The sequence below is a fragment of the Pteropus vampyrus genome, unplaced genomic scaffold (assembly GCF_000151845.1).
Source record: "Pteropus vampyrus isolate Shadow unplaced genomic scaffold, Pvam_2.0 Scaffold40, whole genome shotgun sequence".
NCBI lineage: Eukaryota > Metazoa > Chordata > Mammalia > Chiroptera > Pteropodidae > Pteropus > Pteropus vampyrus.
The window spans coordinates 5,354,830-5,372,676 of record NW_011888821.1 but is presented as its reverse complement, the minus strand read 5'-3'; the positions used below and the strand labels follow the sequence as shown (position 1 = coordinate 5,372,676).

The following is a 17,847-nucleotide window of genomic DNA, read 5'->3' as shown; positions in this document are numbered from 1 at the left end:
TTAGCTGGATGGGTAACATATCAAGAAAAATGTGGTCAGGCCGATTAACTCTTTAAGTGATCGTCGTCTTGCATCTCCATGTAGACCCACGGAGTTTCCTGCAGCTCGCTCTCTCCCCCGGATCACGTTCACCCTGCATCTGCTCATGATACCAGCCAGGAGATGGTGTATGGCCCTTTTCCATCCGTAGCTGAGAGCACCAGCTCTGGAGTCAGGCTGGGTTAACCCGATGGGACCTGGATTTCGGGTTGCCAGATTTAGCAAATAAAAATACAGGAATATACTAAAAAAATTATCCATTTGAATTCACTTTTAACTGGATGTTTTACATTTTATCTAGCAGCCCTACCTGGGTTAAAATTCAGCCATGCCACTTAGGAACTCTGTGACCTTGAACGAGGGCCTCCCCTGTGCCTCAGTTTCCTCATTTGTATTCCTAATTCTACTGCATAGGGTTCTCGTAGGAGCGAATGAGATAGCTGTGTAAAGCACTTAGCTCGGTGCTGAGTACACAGTAGACACTCCAAAAATGTAAGCAAGCTCCCTTTATTACTCTGGCTGGCACACGCTTCACTGCCCCACTTTCCAGAAAGCGTCAGGTCTTCCTTCTGATGCCTCTTCCTTTGCCCTGCCATTCCTTTGCCTAGGAGCGCCCCTTGCTGTTGAGGGCAGGCCCCGGTTCCTCCTAAGCCTTGTGCTGTTGCGTCCTCTGGGAAGGCTATCTCGCGCCCCCCGGCCGTGTTGGTTACCCCAACCTGTGCTTCCACAGGGCCTGGTGTTCCCATCACCTACCTTTACAGTGCGTGGTCATCACCTGTTTCCATGTCTGGTTCCGCTCTGGACTTTGAACTCCAAGAGAACAAAGATAACATCTCACTTAACACTAGTGTGGCCATGACCTAGCACACAGTAGGACAGCAGGTGTTGAGTAAACGCCTAGCTGAAGACAAATAATTTCTGTTCTTCTAGCCTTTGATGACTGGGGCTTTTTAGATTTTTGCCTCTGGCTTTGAAAGAGCAGTTTCTGTGTTTGGAATTTAACTGTGAAACTCCTATTAACTTTTCATTAGGTTGTATATTTAAAATCCCAGATGGAACCCAAGATTTAGAGGCATAGCCACGGGTGCCCGACTCCAGATTATAAAATAGAATCTTAAAGTAAAAAGAGGCAATCATTCTAAATAAGACCTTTTCACGCTTCTGACACCCCAGCAACTATAACAGAAGTGAATTGTGCTCATTTCTTTCTGTGAGGGGACTTGCCAGCCCCAGAGGTGAATCTGCTTATAACTGTCCCAGAGCTGCTTTGTCTCTGGACATTGCATTGTCCTATGTCTTGCATGTGCCCAGTGGTATTTTGTTAAGTCAAATATTCCATTGCTATATATGTACACATCTTATAGTAAGTAGCAGCAGAGTTGGCTCTAAAGAATCTAAATACTAGAGAGATGATCACTTTGGAGAAGCGGGGGGAGTAACCTTGGCTGGCAAGAACAAGTTCACACAATGACAGAACATTCACGTATTTTCTCCTCCGTGTTTTCTCACTCAGACAGGATGAAGCTTGTACACGTTTAGATCGTCTCCTTTCTTCCCATTTCTAGTGTCACACCCCGGTTCCAGCTTTTATTTCCTCTTGGCTGAAAACCATAAAATAGCTCCTCTGCCAGCCCCTCTCTGGCCATTCACCCCACTGTAACCCGTCCCATCTGCCTTTTGCAGGGGGACCTGCATGAGGACATAGCCCTTCCAACATGCCACCCTTCTCAGAACACGTCGGGGCGCCCGTGCCCTCACCGCTCCCTCCCTTGTATAGGGCAGGGGCACGGGGCATCGAGACATTATTTTCAGAAGTGCCTGTCACCTTTAGTCTCTGGGCGTGGGCCAACCCTGCTGGGTCACGGTCCAGTTCCAGAACAGTTCATGGCCGTGAGCGTGTCTGCACTGACAGAAACCCAAACCAGCTTTCCTGAAAGTCCCTGTGCCGCTTCAGCGGTGGACCGTGAGCTTAGCTATCCTTGACTCTACAGTTACCACAGGATGAGCCTAAAATTCATTAGGAAATCTAGGGGACTCGGAATAGCGAAAACAGCCTTGCATGAAGAACAAAGTCGGAGGCTCACTTCCTGATGTTACACTTACTGAAAAGCTGCAGTTATCAAGCTCTGTGGTGCTGGCTTAAGGATAGATATATGGAGCAGTGGGATAGAATTAAGAGTCCAGAAATAAACCCTCGCTTTTAGGGTCAATTGATTTCTGAGAGAGTTGCCGAGATACTTCAGTGAGGAAAGGCTCGTCTTGACGACAAATGGTGCGGGGCCAATGGGATAGCCACATTCCAAAGAGTGGACCTACCTCTTTCTTCTCTTTTTATTTATTTTATTAGGATTAAATATAAAAATACTTCAGTGAGATATAGAAATCCTCAACTCCTAGGCATCTGACAGTGCAGATAAAAGTAAATGAAAACAAAAGTTGGCAGAATTATAAGGAGAAATGGATCGGTCTACAATTACAATGGCAACTTAACTAAGTCTTTCAGAAATTGATGCAGACCAGTGGACCAAAAGCAAAGGATAATGACAGGAGATTTGAATCACACCATTAACAGGTTTGATTGAGTGGAAATATGAGGATCTCCACATTCAACAATTAGAGAATACACAGTCTTCGTAAGCTCACATGGGATATTTAGAAAAACTGGCATGTCCTTGGCTTAAAGGAAATCTCGCTGCTGCTAATCTCTTCACAGTCATAATTTCTGAAATGGTTTTGTCTGTTCCCTGTGTTTCTTTCCTGAGTTCTATGAGTTCCTATTTCACATCCGCCTATTTTATGACCATCTAGACTGAATTCCTTTATTTCTGCTTTATGGTCTGTCTTAGCCATAATTGTTTCATATAGACTTTTCTACTTTCTTGTTAATTCATGACGAAAATGAAATATTGGGTATCATTTTCCTGTTTACGACAATGTTTTTCAGGCGAGTTTTCATCATCCCTAAGAAAGCAGGCTCTTCTTTATTATTCTTAGGCTGGCTTTGCGCGATGCCAGGGAAACTCCTCAGGACTAAAATGCTGCGAATGTTGTCCTTTCTGCTACTCTCGGTAACGCTTCATAACATCTGAAACTGCTGGGCGCACATCTACAATTTCCCGGACAAGTTATCGGACTCCTTGGTTTGAAGGGAAGAATTTGTGTGTCTTCGGCTCTCGGCTGGCCCCCAGTAATGAAATCAGTGCCTTATACGTAGTGGGCACTCAGTAAATATTTGCTGAATAAATGGCTCAAAAAAACAGATGTGGGACTGAATAGGTCATTAAAACACCCATTTATTAAAGTTTTAATATGTTATAGGAAGTATGGAGGCGAGGAGGGTCCCCACACGCTTTCCAACTCTTTATCAGAATAGTGACCTTCAGACTGAATCCTGTGTGCGGGGCGGTACGCTTAGCGTTAAGATGTTGAGCCCTCGCACCCTGACGCCTCGTTAGTAGCGTGTAAAGCGCCTCATTCCCTGTATGAGGGGCACAGTGAGACGCATGTGCCATTGGCCAAGCCATTCCGGTTCTGAGAAGTTTTCCCGTGAAGATGCTCACACAATCTGCAGGGCCACGAACGCAGTATGAAAACTTCTGGTTGGGGCCTGGGGCTCAGAGCTGGGCCCACACACCGCAGGCGTGCACATCGTGACCTGCTGAGATGGGGCAGAGATGTTACAACTATTTATATTTGTTTTTCATCTAAATAAAAGATAGAAACTAAGCTTCACTATTATTTAGTATTACTCTCCCATCTCTCAGGGAGCAGCGCTGGGTCAGATGGCCACTCGGGCATTGAATTTCCAGGGCGTCCCGGGAGGACAGTTCAACCCAGGGGGACAAGTGTCCATCTCACTTGTCGATCTGCTTTTAGCACATGGGTGTTTTGCAGTTTCCACGTGCCGGGATGAAGGGATTTCTAGATTCTTCTCTCTTGTTCGGTGTTGGTAAATGCATAAGCAGCCTTGGCCATGTCAGGACGTGACCCTCACTCTTGCAGGGATGCCCTGGCGGAAGGAGCAGACGGCAGACCTGCAGCGGGTGCTCAGGCACGTGGACAGCGAGATCCCGCTGGTCCTTGTCAGCGGCAACCACGACGTGGGCAACGTCCCCACCCCCGAGACCATCGCAGAGTTTCAGCAGACGTGGGGAGATGACTATTTCAGCTTCTGGGTCGGGGGCGTCCTGTTCCTGGTCCTCAACTCCCAGTTCCTGTACAACTCCTCCGGGTGCCCTGCCTTGAAGCAGGCCCAGGACGCGTGGCTGGATCAGCAGCTGGGCCTCGCGAAGCAGCGCAGGTGCCAGCACGCCATCGTCTTCCAGCACATCCCGCTGTTCCTCCAGAGCATCGACGAGGACGACAACTACTTCAACCTCACCCGGGCCATTCGGAGGGAGGTGGCCGACAAGTTCACCAGAGCAGGTAGCTCCTGGGCCCCTGGCGTCTGGGTGGAAGGGTGATCTGAAGAGGCGGCTTCCGGATCCTTCTCCTGCCCCTCTGCAGCTGGGCAAAGGGGAGAGAGCAGCCCAGCTCTGTCACTCACTGGCCATGTGGCCTTGGAGAAGCCACATAGCCCTTCTGAGCCTCAGTTTCCTCGTCCGCGAGGTAGAAATAGCAGAAGTAGCTCTCCTAGGCTGGTTGTGAGCAGCTAAGGATGGGAGCCCTGCAGGTAGCGGGTTAGCAGTGAGGGGGGCTCCGAGTGTGGCTCCGAGTGCCCCAGAAGGAGGAAGATGCCAAGGCACCTGTCCTCGTTTCTCTGAGAGGCAGGCCGATCTTCAAGAGCCAGGCTTCATGCTCGCATCAGCTGTAACCTGGAGCCTCGAATGGGCTGTATCAGGCAGGTCCTGGGCCTCGCCAGCTTTCGTTTAGAGAGACGGAGTCCTCCAGAACCAGGTCAGGGAAGCGAAGCCAGTGTGATCTCACTGCTCTGTGTGTCTTTAGCTGATCACACCTTTGACACGTGCACGCACACTCACACAAAAGGAAGTCGCTCCCTTGGTGGAGACCTCAGCTGCCGCTGGTGCTCGGTGTGGCACCACCTCACATACACATTTTTCCTGGGAGCATCTGCAGTATCCGCGCACGGAAAACAGTGCGTTCTGAGTTAGCAGTGATCTGGCAGTATTCCGGTTTTGACAACTGTGTGTCTTTGTTTTGGTCGTAATGCCTCCTTTTAGATCTTTCCCGAGTACTTCATCAGACTTTTCTAAAATTTAAATATATTTACTTATTAGAGGGTAGGGAGAGGGAGGAAGCCTGACCCAGTAACGAACACTCGTTAAAAAAAAAAATTCTGACACCCTTCTTTTCATCCTTGAGCATTAAATGTGTTCTCATTTACTTGCAAAACGTACAATAGGCCCTTCTGTATTTTTGAGGCATTTCACAAAAAGCTTGCATAATTGGAGACATTTTCCAACTGTTCCATAGAGATGAAGTTAGAAAACTTCTATTAAGGCCTTTGAAATTTTATGCCATGCTTGAGTTGGTGCAGAAAACCGTTCTGATGACAAGGAAATGAAGTGTCAAGATGGCATCAGCACCATCACGGAGACTATTTTGTAACAGAATAATGTCAGAGAGAACGTTTAATGCCACACAAACGATTCCTTTTACATCAGACGTTAAATGATGCACATGCCATCCGCCAGGCTGCTCTTTGTTCTCCGTTCGTCAACCACAGTCTTGAGTGGCAAGTGGTTTCCTGTCGTAGGATGGAGCACACGTGCACCGCGATCACCCCCAGATACGGAGACCTGTAGACACTTGTAAAGAGAGAGCCCACAGTTCTCACACGGCATCCTCGGGAAAGCCTGCTGCCCGCCTACCAGGAGCCCCAGAGGGGGCATCATCTCGGGTACTGCAGCCTCCTCACCTGTCAGGCCTGCAGCCCCGCACGCTCCAAAAGGATGTGCAGGCACACCCAGACCTGGTCTTTGTCTCGGAGGTGGACCCCACAGAGACGAGTAGCTGCCACCGCAGTGCCAGCTGATTGATTTAGGGCGAGGCTGAACCCGTCCCCTCAGCCCCAGTAGCACAGCCTCCTTCTGTAGTCACAGCGACATGGGACACCAAATTATCATCGAGAGGTTGCTTGCTAAGCGTGGCACAGAGCGCGGAGCTAGCCTTCTTATTCCACTCGGAACAGCCTGAGGCTCCAGGGCCCCGATGGACCACCTCCAGTGGGGCCTGCTTGCCCAGGAAGACTGATAAAGCTTGTGTCTTTATCTTACCTCCTTAATCTCTCCAGTCTGTCCAGTTCTTTAGGCCACCCAGCTGGGTCATAGCGACAGCACTGAGCTAGGCCTTGCCCCACTCTTACCCCATTCCAGTCCATTCTCCACCCGGCAGCCAGAGGGGCATATGGCTCCTCAGCCTCCGCCCTGCCGAGGCCTCCTCACCCCCTGGAGAAGCCAGACCCTTCACCGCCGTCTCTACCTCGTCGGTTCCACCTGGCCAACTCCTACCCAAGCTTGACACCTTCTGTACGAGGTGCCGCAAGCCCCACCTGCCTTCCTCTTCATCTTCCCTTGGTCCCAGCAGATTTGTACGTCTTGACTTGCCCAAGTGCCCCACCAGGCTCTGAGCTTCTTGAGCACAGGCACGCTGTTCTCTCCCCCTCTGCGTCTAGAAGGCCCAGCTCGGGTCTTAGTGCATAGTGAATGCCTCCTCGAGGTTTGTGGGGCGGACGAAGGACTGCAGCTCTCTGACTCATGCCCTTTCCCTCAGTGGCCAGCTGACACAGCTCGTGTCTTTGTTTGGCACCCACTGTATGCCAGGCACAGAGCAGACCAAGTCTGTGTTCTTGCTGGGCTCCAGGCATTCCTCCCATGGTGTGTCCCGAGTGTCAGCCCACATCACACAGCCTCCAAGTCCTTCAGTCTTGGGGAGAGCCTCGTGTTAGTCTTTCTGCTCTGATCCACATGCTGGCTTTCTAGGTTCACTCAGCAGTCAGTTGCTCTCTTCAGAAGTGGCCCCCCGGTATTTCCACTGGGGACCACCTTCACGTATGTATGAGATGGTGTCCTCTTCTTGGCTTCTGGCCTTCGGATCTTCATCTCAACCTGCTGCTACAAAGAAAACCAGAGAGATGGGTGCCCTGCCTGCAGTCATTTGTCAGTTTCAGCAGCTTAACCAAAGCAGGCCCTTTGCTTAATGGCCTTTCAAACACAGAACAAGCCATGGGCAACTTCCGGAAGAGAGCGGGTCAGAGATGGACACAGCTCTGTGGCAGGCTAAGTGATCTGTTTGGTTTAAGAGGCTCAGGTAGGTGGCTCTCACGAGGAATAGATGTGCCCGTGGCTCAGTTATGCAGGAGATTACTTGGGGCACAGCATTGTAATTTGAACTCATTTTGGAAAGTCAGAAGTTCAGATGACATTTTGTGAAATTAATTAACTTAAAGACCATCATAAAATTGGGGGCGATGCTGGCAGATGGTATTTAATATTGCCTTTGCTTTTCCCCCACAGAGCAATATTATTCCCTAATACTATTTTGGTCTCATTTATCTCCTTGTGCTTAAAATGCCAGTACTCAAAAATATGTCAAAAGCTCATCAGAATATCCAGGGTAGCTTTTAATTACGATAATTGTGTTGTTATAAAATATCCTTTGCAAGAGCACATCCCTCCTCAAACCACCACGGAGGTAAAACCCAGCTTCCTTCCAGCAAGCTTACTGAATAATTCTGAGTCATTGTGTGGGATGCATCAGTGATTTAATAACGAACACCGTTGCACTGATTTCCAAATGGGACGAGGGAGCGGAGGGGGAGGGGTGTCACTGTACAGTGGGCCACTGCATGCATGGGGCTGCGTCTGTGAATCGAAGCCTGCAAACTTCCCAGCTCAGGTTTCCCTAGAAACAGATGCTTTCTGTCTCTACTTCTGAAGCTCAACAGGAAACTGCCTTTGTATAATACAAAAATATCAATAGCCAGTGCAAATAAATAGTTATCAGGGCAGGACAGATGCACAGATGTGAAGCAGCGCCCGGTCTTCTCTGTCTTCTTTTTGCTCTGCCTGAGGATAATCAATTTCATCATCTCCATGGGATGTAGAAATTGGTTTTCCCCTTAATTCACCTGATACCTAGTTGAAGTTGCAAAGATAGATAGCAGATAATGAAATGTTGGTTGAACCTGGCCATTGTCTCTGTCTCTTGTGCCTTTTTCAGCATAAGGTTAATATGCGACCCAGCCAATATGGATTCCAATTTAAAAACTGAGTATTAAAAAACAAAAGTCCAGCTATTTAACTGCTTGCTTTTATGTTTCGTTACCTTTTCTTTTTTCCACTCTCAACAGAGAGATTAGAACTGTATAGTAGAGAGCCCAGAGCGAATTTGGCAATTATGAAAAATCCAATAAGTCGATCTTCCTGCAAAAGTTAATGAGTAATTTCACAGAATTATAGTTTTATCTCTAGTATTTATGCTTAAAAAAAAAAAAAAAAAAAAACTAGAGGGAGAGAGATCTTAGCCCAAGGTTATGGTTTTAGAATTTCAAAGTTTTAAAGAACAAAAAGGTTAGGTTTCCAGGGTTCACTTTATAGGAAAAAAATAAAACATCAAATTCTACCCTAACATCTTACCGTGTCGTATTATTTGTTCATATCCTGCTTCTTTCAGGAAGTGGGATCCCAGCTTTGCTCACCTTTGTAAGCCAGCCACTGGCCAAGACTGCCACATAGTAGCCCCTCCGTAAATAAATATTCGTTAAATGGCATTGTTTTAAGCTTGACTCAGGTCTGTTCTTCAGCAGAATCATAGGTACCGTCCCTGTAGACTGGTGTTTACCGACCGACCGTGAGGTGGGGACGCGTTACCCAGAGCAGGGGTTGGCAGGCTTCTTCTGCAGAGGGCCAGACATTCTGGGCTGCAGTCTTGCAATCTTGTACGGCCTGTAGGCCAGCTCTACCTTTGAAGCATGAAGGCCTTCTCAGACTGAGTGCCAGTTATTTACAAAAACAGGTGGCTGGCCTACAGGCCGTAGTTTTCTCACCCTTGGTTAGAGAAAAATTCCTATTTCAGTGTGTCACTCTTTCTCCCCGCAAGACGTTGTCCATACTGTGCATGTGTCCAGCTCCGGGATGCTTGTGGTGGCACCACTGTGACAACACCCTGAGCAAGACTCAGGTTCCGCAGTGGAGGGCGTGCCTGGGTGAGGCACACTCCATCGGAGGCCCGTGGTATAATCGGAGGTGGGGGTGGAGGCGGGAGGGTACATGGGAGGCACTTAAAATTTAACACGTGTTTATTTTAACATACCTTAAAAAAATATAACTAGTTCACCAACTGAAAGAAAAACATGAAGTAAATAATAGTATGGGAAGTATGTGGGTAAGGCAAAACTCATGAAGGTGGGACAGGGTGACTTGTTGGTGCCGTGTTGGTGCCGGCAGGACAGGCGACGCCACGTAACGCCAAGGGCGAGCAGACAGGCTTTGACGCTGGACAGACCTAGGTTCAAACCCTCTGGTGCTTCGCCCCCGCCGAGCGGCTCCACAGAAGCTGCTGAACACCTCTCTTCCTTAGTCTTCTCACTCGTTAAGCACAGGTGTCGTCCCAACCTCGTAGGGTTGGCCTGAGAATCAAGTAGAGTGAGGTGTGTGTAAAAGCTCTTGGCGTTGTGCTGGAGCATAGTATGTGCTTGATAAAGGGTTCTTTGTTGTCCTGTGACCCTGGACTGAGTTTCGAGCACCCAGCAGGCAAGTTTGCTCTGGTGGCATCTGGCTGTGTCCTGAGGTCTGAGTGGTACTCTTCACCCCAGGCTGGGGGTTGGCAGGAGGGGCAGGAACTCCTTGCAAGTGAGAATCTCCAGGCAAGGAGAGGCACGTGGAGTCCGGGGGCATGACTGCAGTGTGCTAACTTAACTTTGTAAATTGAAGAGGAAGGAATTAACAGCTCTTCCTAGTACGACCTACAGGAAGTGAAGCTAGACAGGAAACCTCTTGGCTCCCAGGACGTGCAGGAAGGTGGACTATCTCAGGGGGTCTGAGACTTCACCACGGGTGTGGAATGCATGTTATTTTAGTTTTATCAAAAGAGCGTATTCGTTTAAAAGATTGGGAAGCACTGAATTGATGGAAAATTCCTATGGAATTTAGTGCTAGAATTTGACTCTTCATGTATTTTTTTAAAGCACATATCTCACCAGCTAATGTGTTAGTAAACACGTCTTTGAAGGCATAACTTCATAGTCAGAGTTTTCTGAATCCAGTAAATGTGTCCACAGGACAATGGCAATCGTCTTAGGATGCCCGCTGTTTAAAATGCATTTTAAAAACTATCTTAAGGGTTCTCTTTTAACTATCAAGGGAGAACTCACAAACAATCCTTTTTAAGCATCTGTAGAATCTAGAGTTTCTAGCTTGAGGAATTTACCCTCTTTAATATTTTTTTTACGATTTGGTCTTGAGTTCATTTTTCCAAGGTTTAGTCTGTCTTATGGCTCAGTCAATTCACCACCATAAAGACATCATGCTTTAGTCATTTGATGTCTACGTTTCATTCTTTATAAACCTAGATAAAAGACCAACCGCCGAAGCTACATCTGGTGCAAAGTGATGGATTGCATTTCTCACTTTGGAGGTATCCTTAACAGTTGGGCTAATTAAAGCTAAAATCAAGTCCCGATGGTAAATATTTATAAGTCGAGAATCTGGCATGTGTAAATGTGTACTGCTGGTTCCCAAAGTTAAGGCAGCGTTTATTCATTTCAACAGATACGTGGGCCCTGTGCTAGGCACTGAGGACAGAAATGAACAAAGCAGGTAGCGGTTCCTTCTCAGTATTGAAGATCACTCTTCAACTAAAAATCATGAAGCTCGTTGAAAAGTCTCATTGCAGCATTCAGAAAGGAGCCACGAGCGCATGGGGAACAGTGGTATCTGTTTAAATGTGTCAAGTCAAAATATTATATCCTCTCTTTTTGGGTCATAGTTTAAAAATAGCAATTAGTGTCATTCTGAAATGAGCAGTGGGGCTCCTTTGTCAGACTGAAATATCCCTCGCTTGGCCGAGCGCTCTTCCGATACCAGCTCAAGGTGTTTTTCATTTGCTGGACTTGCTTTCATTTAAGAGGCGTTTGCCCCTACTATTCCCAACAGTATAAGTACAAATTTAGGCTATTGCTACGTAAAATAAGCTAGAAGCTGCTTTAATTTCATTTTTCTAGTTTACTTAACAAAAGTGTTTGCACGTTGGTGGTTCATTTGGAAGTAAGAGAATGGCACCCGTTTGGTGACACCTCCTGGTGCAGACACGGTGCTTCGCGCCCCCTCTCACAGCCCCAGGGATGTTTTGGCCGTGTCGGCAGTGTAGGCAAGGACACTGAGCACACGGCAGCAAGAGGCAAGGCAGGGCCTCTCCGGCCCCTGAGTCCATTTTAAACGGACATTATTGACACGTAAGAAGGAGGAAAAAGACTTTTTCTTTGACGTCTTCTTTATCTAAGGCACTATTGGGAGTCCAGGTGAGGCGTTACCTGCAGGAACATCGCCCAGGTAGCAGCCACGTTAGCCGTGAGCCTCCTGCCAGCGTAGGGGTCTGTGCTTCTGTTTCCTTGAGAGGACTGTCACCTCACTTCATCCATGGTACCACTGAAGGAAGTACCTCACAGAGCAGTTTTCTTCCTGAAAAGGCAGATGATTAACAAGCTACTTGAGAGCCATGAATAGTTCCGTTGTTTTTTTTTTTTATTACATGATCGTCAGTGGATGTTCCCATTGTCACCACAGCCTGCACGACAACCCTACAAGGTGTTGCTGTTCTCTGCATTTTACGGACGCGCTCAAGTCGTGGAGGCTGAATCACTTGTTCAGGTCACAGAGGCAGGAATAGCGATAGTCAGGTTTTTGCGGGGATCAAATGAGATCATCTAACACCTTGACAGTGTCTGGTTCCTGGTAAGTGCTCAGTAATGGCAGGGCTGTTAATATTATCCATCTTCCTGTCCTCATTATCATTATCAAACATGTAAATGACAATATTAGATAAATCCAAGTGTAAGGATCTTATTTGCTCTTTTTCTTTGAGTTCATACCTCTGACCCGCTGCTGGGTTGCCCAGGTGTTACCAGAATTGGAACCCGAGTCTTTCTGGCTCTGTTCTTTCTACTGCTGCTCTGCCCACCACACTGGGGTGTCATGTCCCAGGGACAGCTCGATGACATGCCACCAATGGGTGCTAAAAAACACAGGGTAACCAGCTTCCTCGACTATCAGTTTTACTCCATAAGCCACTTAAAACACAATTAACATTACATTAATCTAATAATAATCACCACTTATTAAATACTAGACCACGGTGCTATTCTGACTTTACAGACAAGGAAACAGGCACAGAGAGACTGATCAGCTTACCCGGATCCACACAGCTGGGAGGTGGCAAAGCTGGGCCCGGGTCCCATGGCTCTGACTCTGGGGTCTCTTAACCTCATTGCTGTCGGGGTAGTGAGTTGAGTGCATGAGGAGCCAGGCCACCTTGTGCTGGGCCCGGTCCCACCTGCTCACCACCAGCGTCCACCTTCTCCCTGCCCTTCTTCAAGGCTGTCTCAGGGAAGGAGCTGGTCCAGCCAGACGTAGGGGCTCAGAATGGGAATGCCTGAAGAGGTCTGCAGAGTGAGGGCCCAGGGGGTCTCCTCGGTGTGGCAGGCCCCTTTTGTCCCAGGAAACAGCATTTTTTTTTTTTCCAGGATAAGCCTCTCAGCTTATCCTTTCACCCTGAGTATGTGAATTGTGCTTTCTGCAGACAAAGATGCTGTTTTTGGTGTTTTCATGAAACACAGGGATCTGTTCCACCCCGACAGACTCCCCGGCTGGCTCCCCAGCGGTACAGTTTCAGGTGGGCTCTTATCTGAGGATTTATGAGCACCCACAAAATCTCACTTAAAAAATAGGGACTGCAGCTCATAGAAAAGATTGAAAAAAGTAAAGGTGGATTTGAGACATTATCTTGAAAACAAAGACAAACTATGGCAACCAGTTTATTTCAACTCGTATTGGATAAAGTAGTGGCTGTTACTGCAGATATACACCAACCCTTGGAATGAACAAAGACTAAGCCACGTCGGCTTGGATTCCTTGACCGACATTGTCTAAAATACTTGTTTGACAGCACCCTGCACTTGACATTTGATGCCAGCTGCAGCATCACTGAGGGTCATTTTCCTAAGAGAAAAACACATTCGCATTTTCCCAAGGGCCTCTTCCATTATCTGGGTATCGCCGTTCTCAAGAACCGGCGTGTGTGTGTATTCACTCTGCCAAAGCCGTATGTGTCAGTGACTTCGCTGTAGTTCCCCAGCTCCCCAGTGTCACTTTCTTCGCTTTGTGAAATCCTGCGTCTTTGGTATGATTTGTGACTTAATGCAAAGGTACTGTCTGCCTGGTTGCCCGGGTTGGGGCGTTCTGAGTAGGGGCTTGGTTTACTTGCGATCCCTTCATTAATGTTTTCGTGTTATTAAGAAGTTCCTTCTTTTCGTACAGCTGAAATCGTATCATATGAGCATTTTAGAAGCATGACTTTGACATACATAGTGTCATTCAAAATCTTCTCCAAACCACAGATATTTTGTACTACATAGACACACTGGTTCATTGCATATTTAAGTTGTTTCCATTTTTTCTGTGATAAACACTACTGTCTTCAGCTTCTTTGTGCACACACAAGCCCAAATCTTAGAAATGCATGTACATTTTTAAATTTATGAAACAAACGCCTGAACTTGGTCTTGGTAAGGTCATGTGACAAGTCCTGTTTTGCGGAAGAGGTTCAGCATTCTCACCGGAAGAGCTGTTGGCCCTTTTGATGCTGGGATTGGGTACTTTGCTTATTCTTACATTCATCTGTGCATTCGTGAACACTTACCGCACACGCCGTCTGCATTTGGAAATGGGAGGACAAAGATGATAAGTACCAGTCTCACCCTTGAGGAGCTCAGCGTCTAGGGGGAACAGTTGGAAGAACCAGAGACTTCCTGTTCATGCACAGGTCTTAGAGTGGGGACTTCATGACACCTAGAGAGTTTTTTTAATATTTAAATTCCTCTCTCCATAAATCACAGTTGAAGATGTGTAAGTCCTTGGCTTGCTACCTGTTAGATGGGGGCGTGGTTTCCCTTAAGAGCGTCCGACCTGTTGCCGTGGATAGCCTCCACATCAGGGACATTTCGTTCCTCCTCCCTTTTTCCTGCGTTATTTTTTCTTCTTCCTTCCTTTACTTTAGTTCCTAACAACCTTTACTTCATGGTTGTGTCTTTATGAAATCACTCTGTCGAATGTTTGCCTTGGGGCACATGTTCAGTTAATTCATTAGATCTGGAATTTCCCACTCGGTGCCAAGCCCAGGTATCATGGCAAAGACCACTTTCAAGAGAAGGAAATCTTTTTTGGGTGATTGATCCGTCAGCACACGGAAGCACTGCGATCAGTGCCCCCACTTCCTGCCTCAGAGCAGGTGATGGGACAGCCATTCTTAACCTTGTCGAGGTCAGTGACCCTCTGGCCAGAGGTGCCCACTTCTTTTAAAAGTGAAGCCAAGTGCCTTTGGTACAGCAGCAGGCAGTCAAAGGGGACTTCGGCTGTAACTGTATAAAAATTATATAATTTTTTCTTTCTTAAAAACTGTAAAAGCAGATCTTATAAAATGTTAATGTGGGGAGTGGGAATATAAATGTATATAACATTTTATACTCTTCTGAATCTTCTGAGTTTCTGAATAAATGAATAAGGAATAATGAAAAGAATCCCTATGATGAAGTCTAGGTAGAGGGTTGGCAGACTGTTTCTGTAAAGGGGCCGGCGAGTAAATACTTTAGACTCTGTGGACCACAGGCAGAATTGAGGACATTACATCGATACTTATGTAAACCTGAACGTAGCCACTGAATAGTATAAGAAGCATTCTCAGCTCACATTCCTGTTAAGCAGGCAGACAGTAGGCTGCGGTTTGCTGACCCCTGGTCTGGGTACTTAAGATCAATCACGGTTGACACTTACAGTTAAGGACAATAGTTGCTGAGTGTCAGTGTTACAGAGTATGCCATTTAGCATCTTCTACCCTTAATCTCTTCTAGCCACAAGTAAAAGGCTAAAAATCTAAGGAAGGAAAAGATTTTCTTCCTTTGTTTCTGGTTGACCATGTTTTGGGTGTTTTAATGACACGCACTCCGCCTCTGATGTGCGTGACCTGCTTCTCACTTCCAAACCGCCACTGCCTTGGGTCCACGCCTCGGTCCAGCCGAGCGCATGGTCCCTCAGAAAGCAGCCTCACAAGCGTTGGAAAGGATGATGAAACGCCGAACGCTTCCGCGGAAGCGCCCCGGATCCCACCGTGCCCAGGAAGCGCCCGGGGCCTCTGGGAGAGCGGGCAGACTCTGTTCCTTTGGCTCCTTTTGGCCGTGCCCCAGCTCACGCGGCTCAGAATAAGTAAGTTCATCGTCGCATGTAAATAGAAAGTTGCCAGGCTGTCTGCCCAGCCAGCTCGGGGGCCAGGATCGTGCCGCCCCACTCTCCACGTGGCCCTTCTCTTCGATTGGACCTTCTCAGGTGGCTGCCAGAGCTCTGGTCATCACCTCAGACATGACAACCCCTGGAGGCAGAAGGGGGGACTTTTTAAAAGAAACAACATTCCTCAGGACCCCCAGCGGGCATCCCCCACAGCTCTCTATGCAGACCTGGGCTGCAGACCTTGCCCCAGCCTCGGGTGGCTGTAAGAAGGGGACTGCCACAGCCGCCTCGATCTAGGTCTCAGGGATGAAGCCCAGGACTGCCCCGACAGTACGTTTCCCAGGAAAGAATCAGGAAAAAGGGCACGGATACTGGAGGCAGCCAGCATTATGTCCTGTGACAAGGAAGGAAGAGCTCACGTTCACACCATGTCCCCAGTGAGCCTGTGCTGGGGGTTTAAACACGCCATCTCTGAGACTCAGCAACTCCACGAGGCATCTGTTATCATCCTCTCCCCCTTTTTCTTGACTGAGGGAACGGATGTCTAGGAGGTAAAGTAGCTGGTCATGCCGCGTCTAAGTAACAGACAGGATTCAGAGTCAGCGCTCATTCCACTGTCTCTGACTTCCACCCACGGGAGGCCGGTGTTCCCCGCAAGAGGGATGGACGCCCAGGGAACGTGGCAATGCTGTGTCACATCAGAAGCTACCGGGACTCTTTATTTCCTTAGATAATTTTGGCAAAGAGGGGAAATTCTGGTTTGTCCGCCAGGACACCTACTAAAACATGAGTTGCCACAGGTTTCATACATTCATTCACCATTCGCCTTTAGCGCAGCTCTGTGCTTTCTGGAGGTGGAGATTCGCTTCAGTAGAGACTTGGCCTTTGCCCTCACAGACCGGCAGGGTCACCAAGGTGGGGATGAGAAATCGCAGGATGAGCAGAGGAGTGTTCAAGGAGCCGGAGGGAGGAGAACCAACTCGGTCCAGCTTGGCCGGAATGTTTTCCTGAGGAGAGGAGCAAGCGGGGTCTTGAAGGATGGACATGAGTTCATCAGGCCGATGTGGGCAGAGAGAGGGCATTTGAGACCCTGGGCGGAGCGTGGGCGAGACTGGAGCCACCGAACAGCCCTGCGTGTGCTGGAGCTGGCACCGAAGCTGCTTGGCGCCTAGAGCGGGGCTCAGGTGTTGATGCTACGGAGCAGGAGCCACATCAGGAGCCCGAGGTGGTGCAGGAGCGTGGGAAGTTTTACGTGAATTGGCAGATCAGGCTTTGCATTTTAGAAAGCCTGCTGTGCAGCTTCGGCTGCACATATACTAGAAAGACGACCTTGCTCAGCCTGTCCAGGATGCATTTTCTCTTCAGGACGCCAGCACGACAAGCAGAAAACACTTCTCTCCAGACCCTGTTAATAGCTACATGTGGCCCAGTCTTGGAATTTAGCAAGTGCGGCTTTCAGGAAAGCTGTTTGTTGGTCCTTCCCTCTTCTTCCTACTTGAAACTTGGACACAATGCTTGGAAGCCCATCAGCTACCTTGCAGTCTCGAGGACAAAGCCACAAGCTGAAGATGGCAGAGCAGAAAGAACAGAAAGAGCCTGGATCCTTAGTGAAATCCTCAAGCAGCTGTTCCCACCCCAGCTGCCCACCTCCTTTCTTTTTATGGGGTGGAACAGCGAGCACAAACACCGGCACACCCTTGACTGGCTTGAGCCACTTGACCGCTGTGTCCTGGCACATCTGGGGACAGAAGGGAGGGGAGACTGGAAGGAAGATGAGACCAGGCAGCCACAAAGACCAGCCTGAGGATGGAGAGCGGAGAGGGCTGTGAGCAGTTTCAGGCAGAAAAACCAATGGGACGCGTGGCCCGGGAGTGGTGGGGATGGAGTCTTCAGGGACCCTGCGTCACCTGGTGACTGTGCGTTCTGGCCCAGGGAAGCCCGCCGAGGAGCGGGCACGGGGGCGAAGGGCATGAATGTGAGTGCGCACGCAGCGCCTGCCCGGACGTCAGGAGACGGCTCCTTCAAGCTGTCCAAGAGCTGAGTTGGGCCGGGAAATGATTGGGAGTCGTGGCAGGTGAGGTGGCCGAGGTTACCGTAGAGACTGTGGTCATCTAGCGACGAGAGAAGGGCCTGGATGGTGCCAAGGGAAGGCCACCTTCTGAAGGCTGTGGGAAAGCACACTAATGCAGCAAATGCCGTGTCTTTAAGGAATGTCTACCTGATTGGAACCCTTCTTTCCCCAGTTATGAAAATGGAGCTGACCTTCCTGAGGTCCCCACATTTCTGTGGCTGCAGCGCTGCCCTCCGGGACCTCTCTGGCTCGATGCTGACCTAGAGCTCTCGTTCCCTAGCA

General features: G+C 48.5%; 1 protein-coding gene across 5 annotated transcripts in view; it reads left to right on the top strand.

Moving 5' to 3' along the window:
* CPPED1 (calcineurin like phosphoesterase domain containing 1) overlaps positions 1–17,847 on the top strand; it is a 106,665-nt gene that overhangs the window by 65,502 nt on the left and 23,316 nt on the right. For 4 of the 5 annotated variants that reach the window (XM_023529639.1, XM_011358385.2, XM_023529640.1 and 1 more), the window contains exon 3: positions 4,042–4,464. The exons of the other annotated variant lie outside the window; for it this stretch is intronic. In XM_023529639.1, the coding sequence (XP_023385407.1) occupies positions 4,042–4,464 (423 nt within the window). The remainder of the gene's footprint in view (positions 1–4,041; positions 4,465–17,847) is intronic. 5 annotated transcript variants of the gene reach the window in all.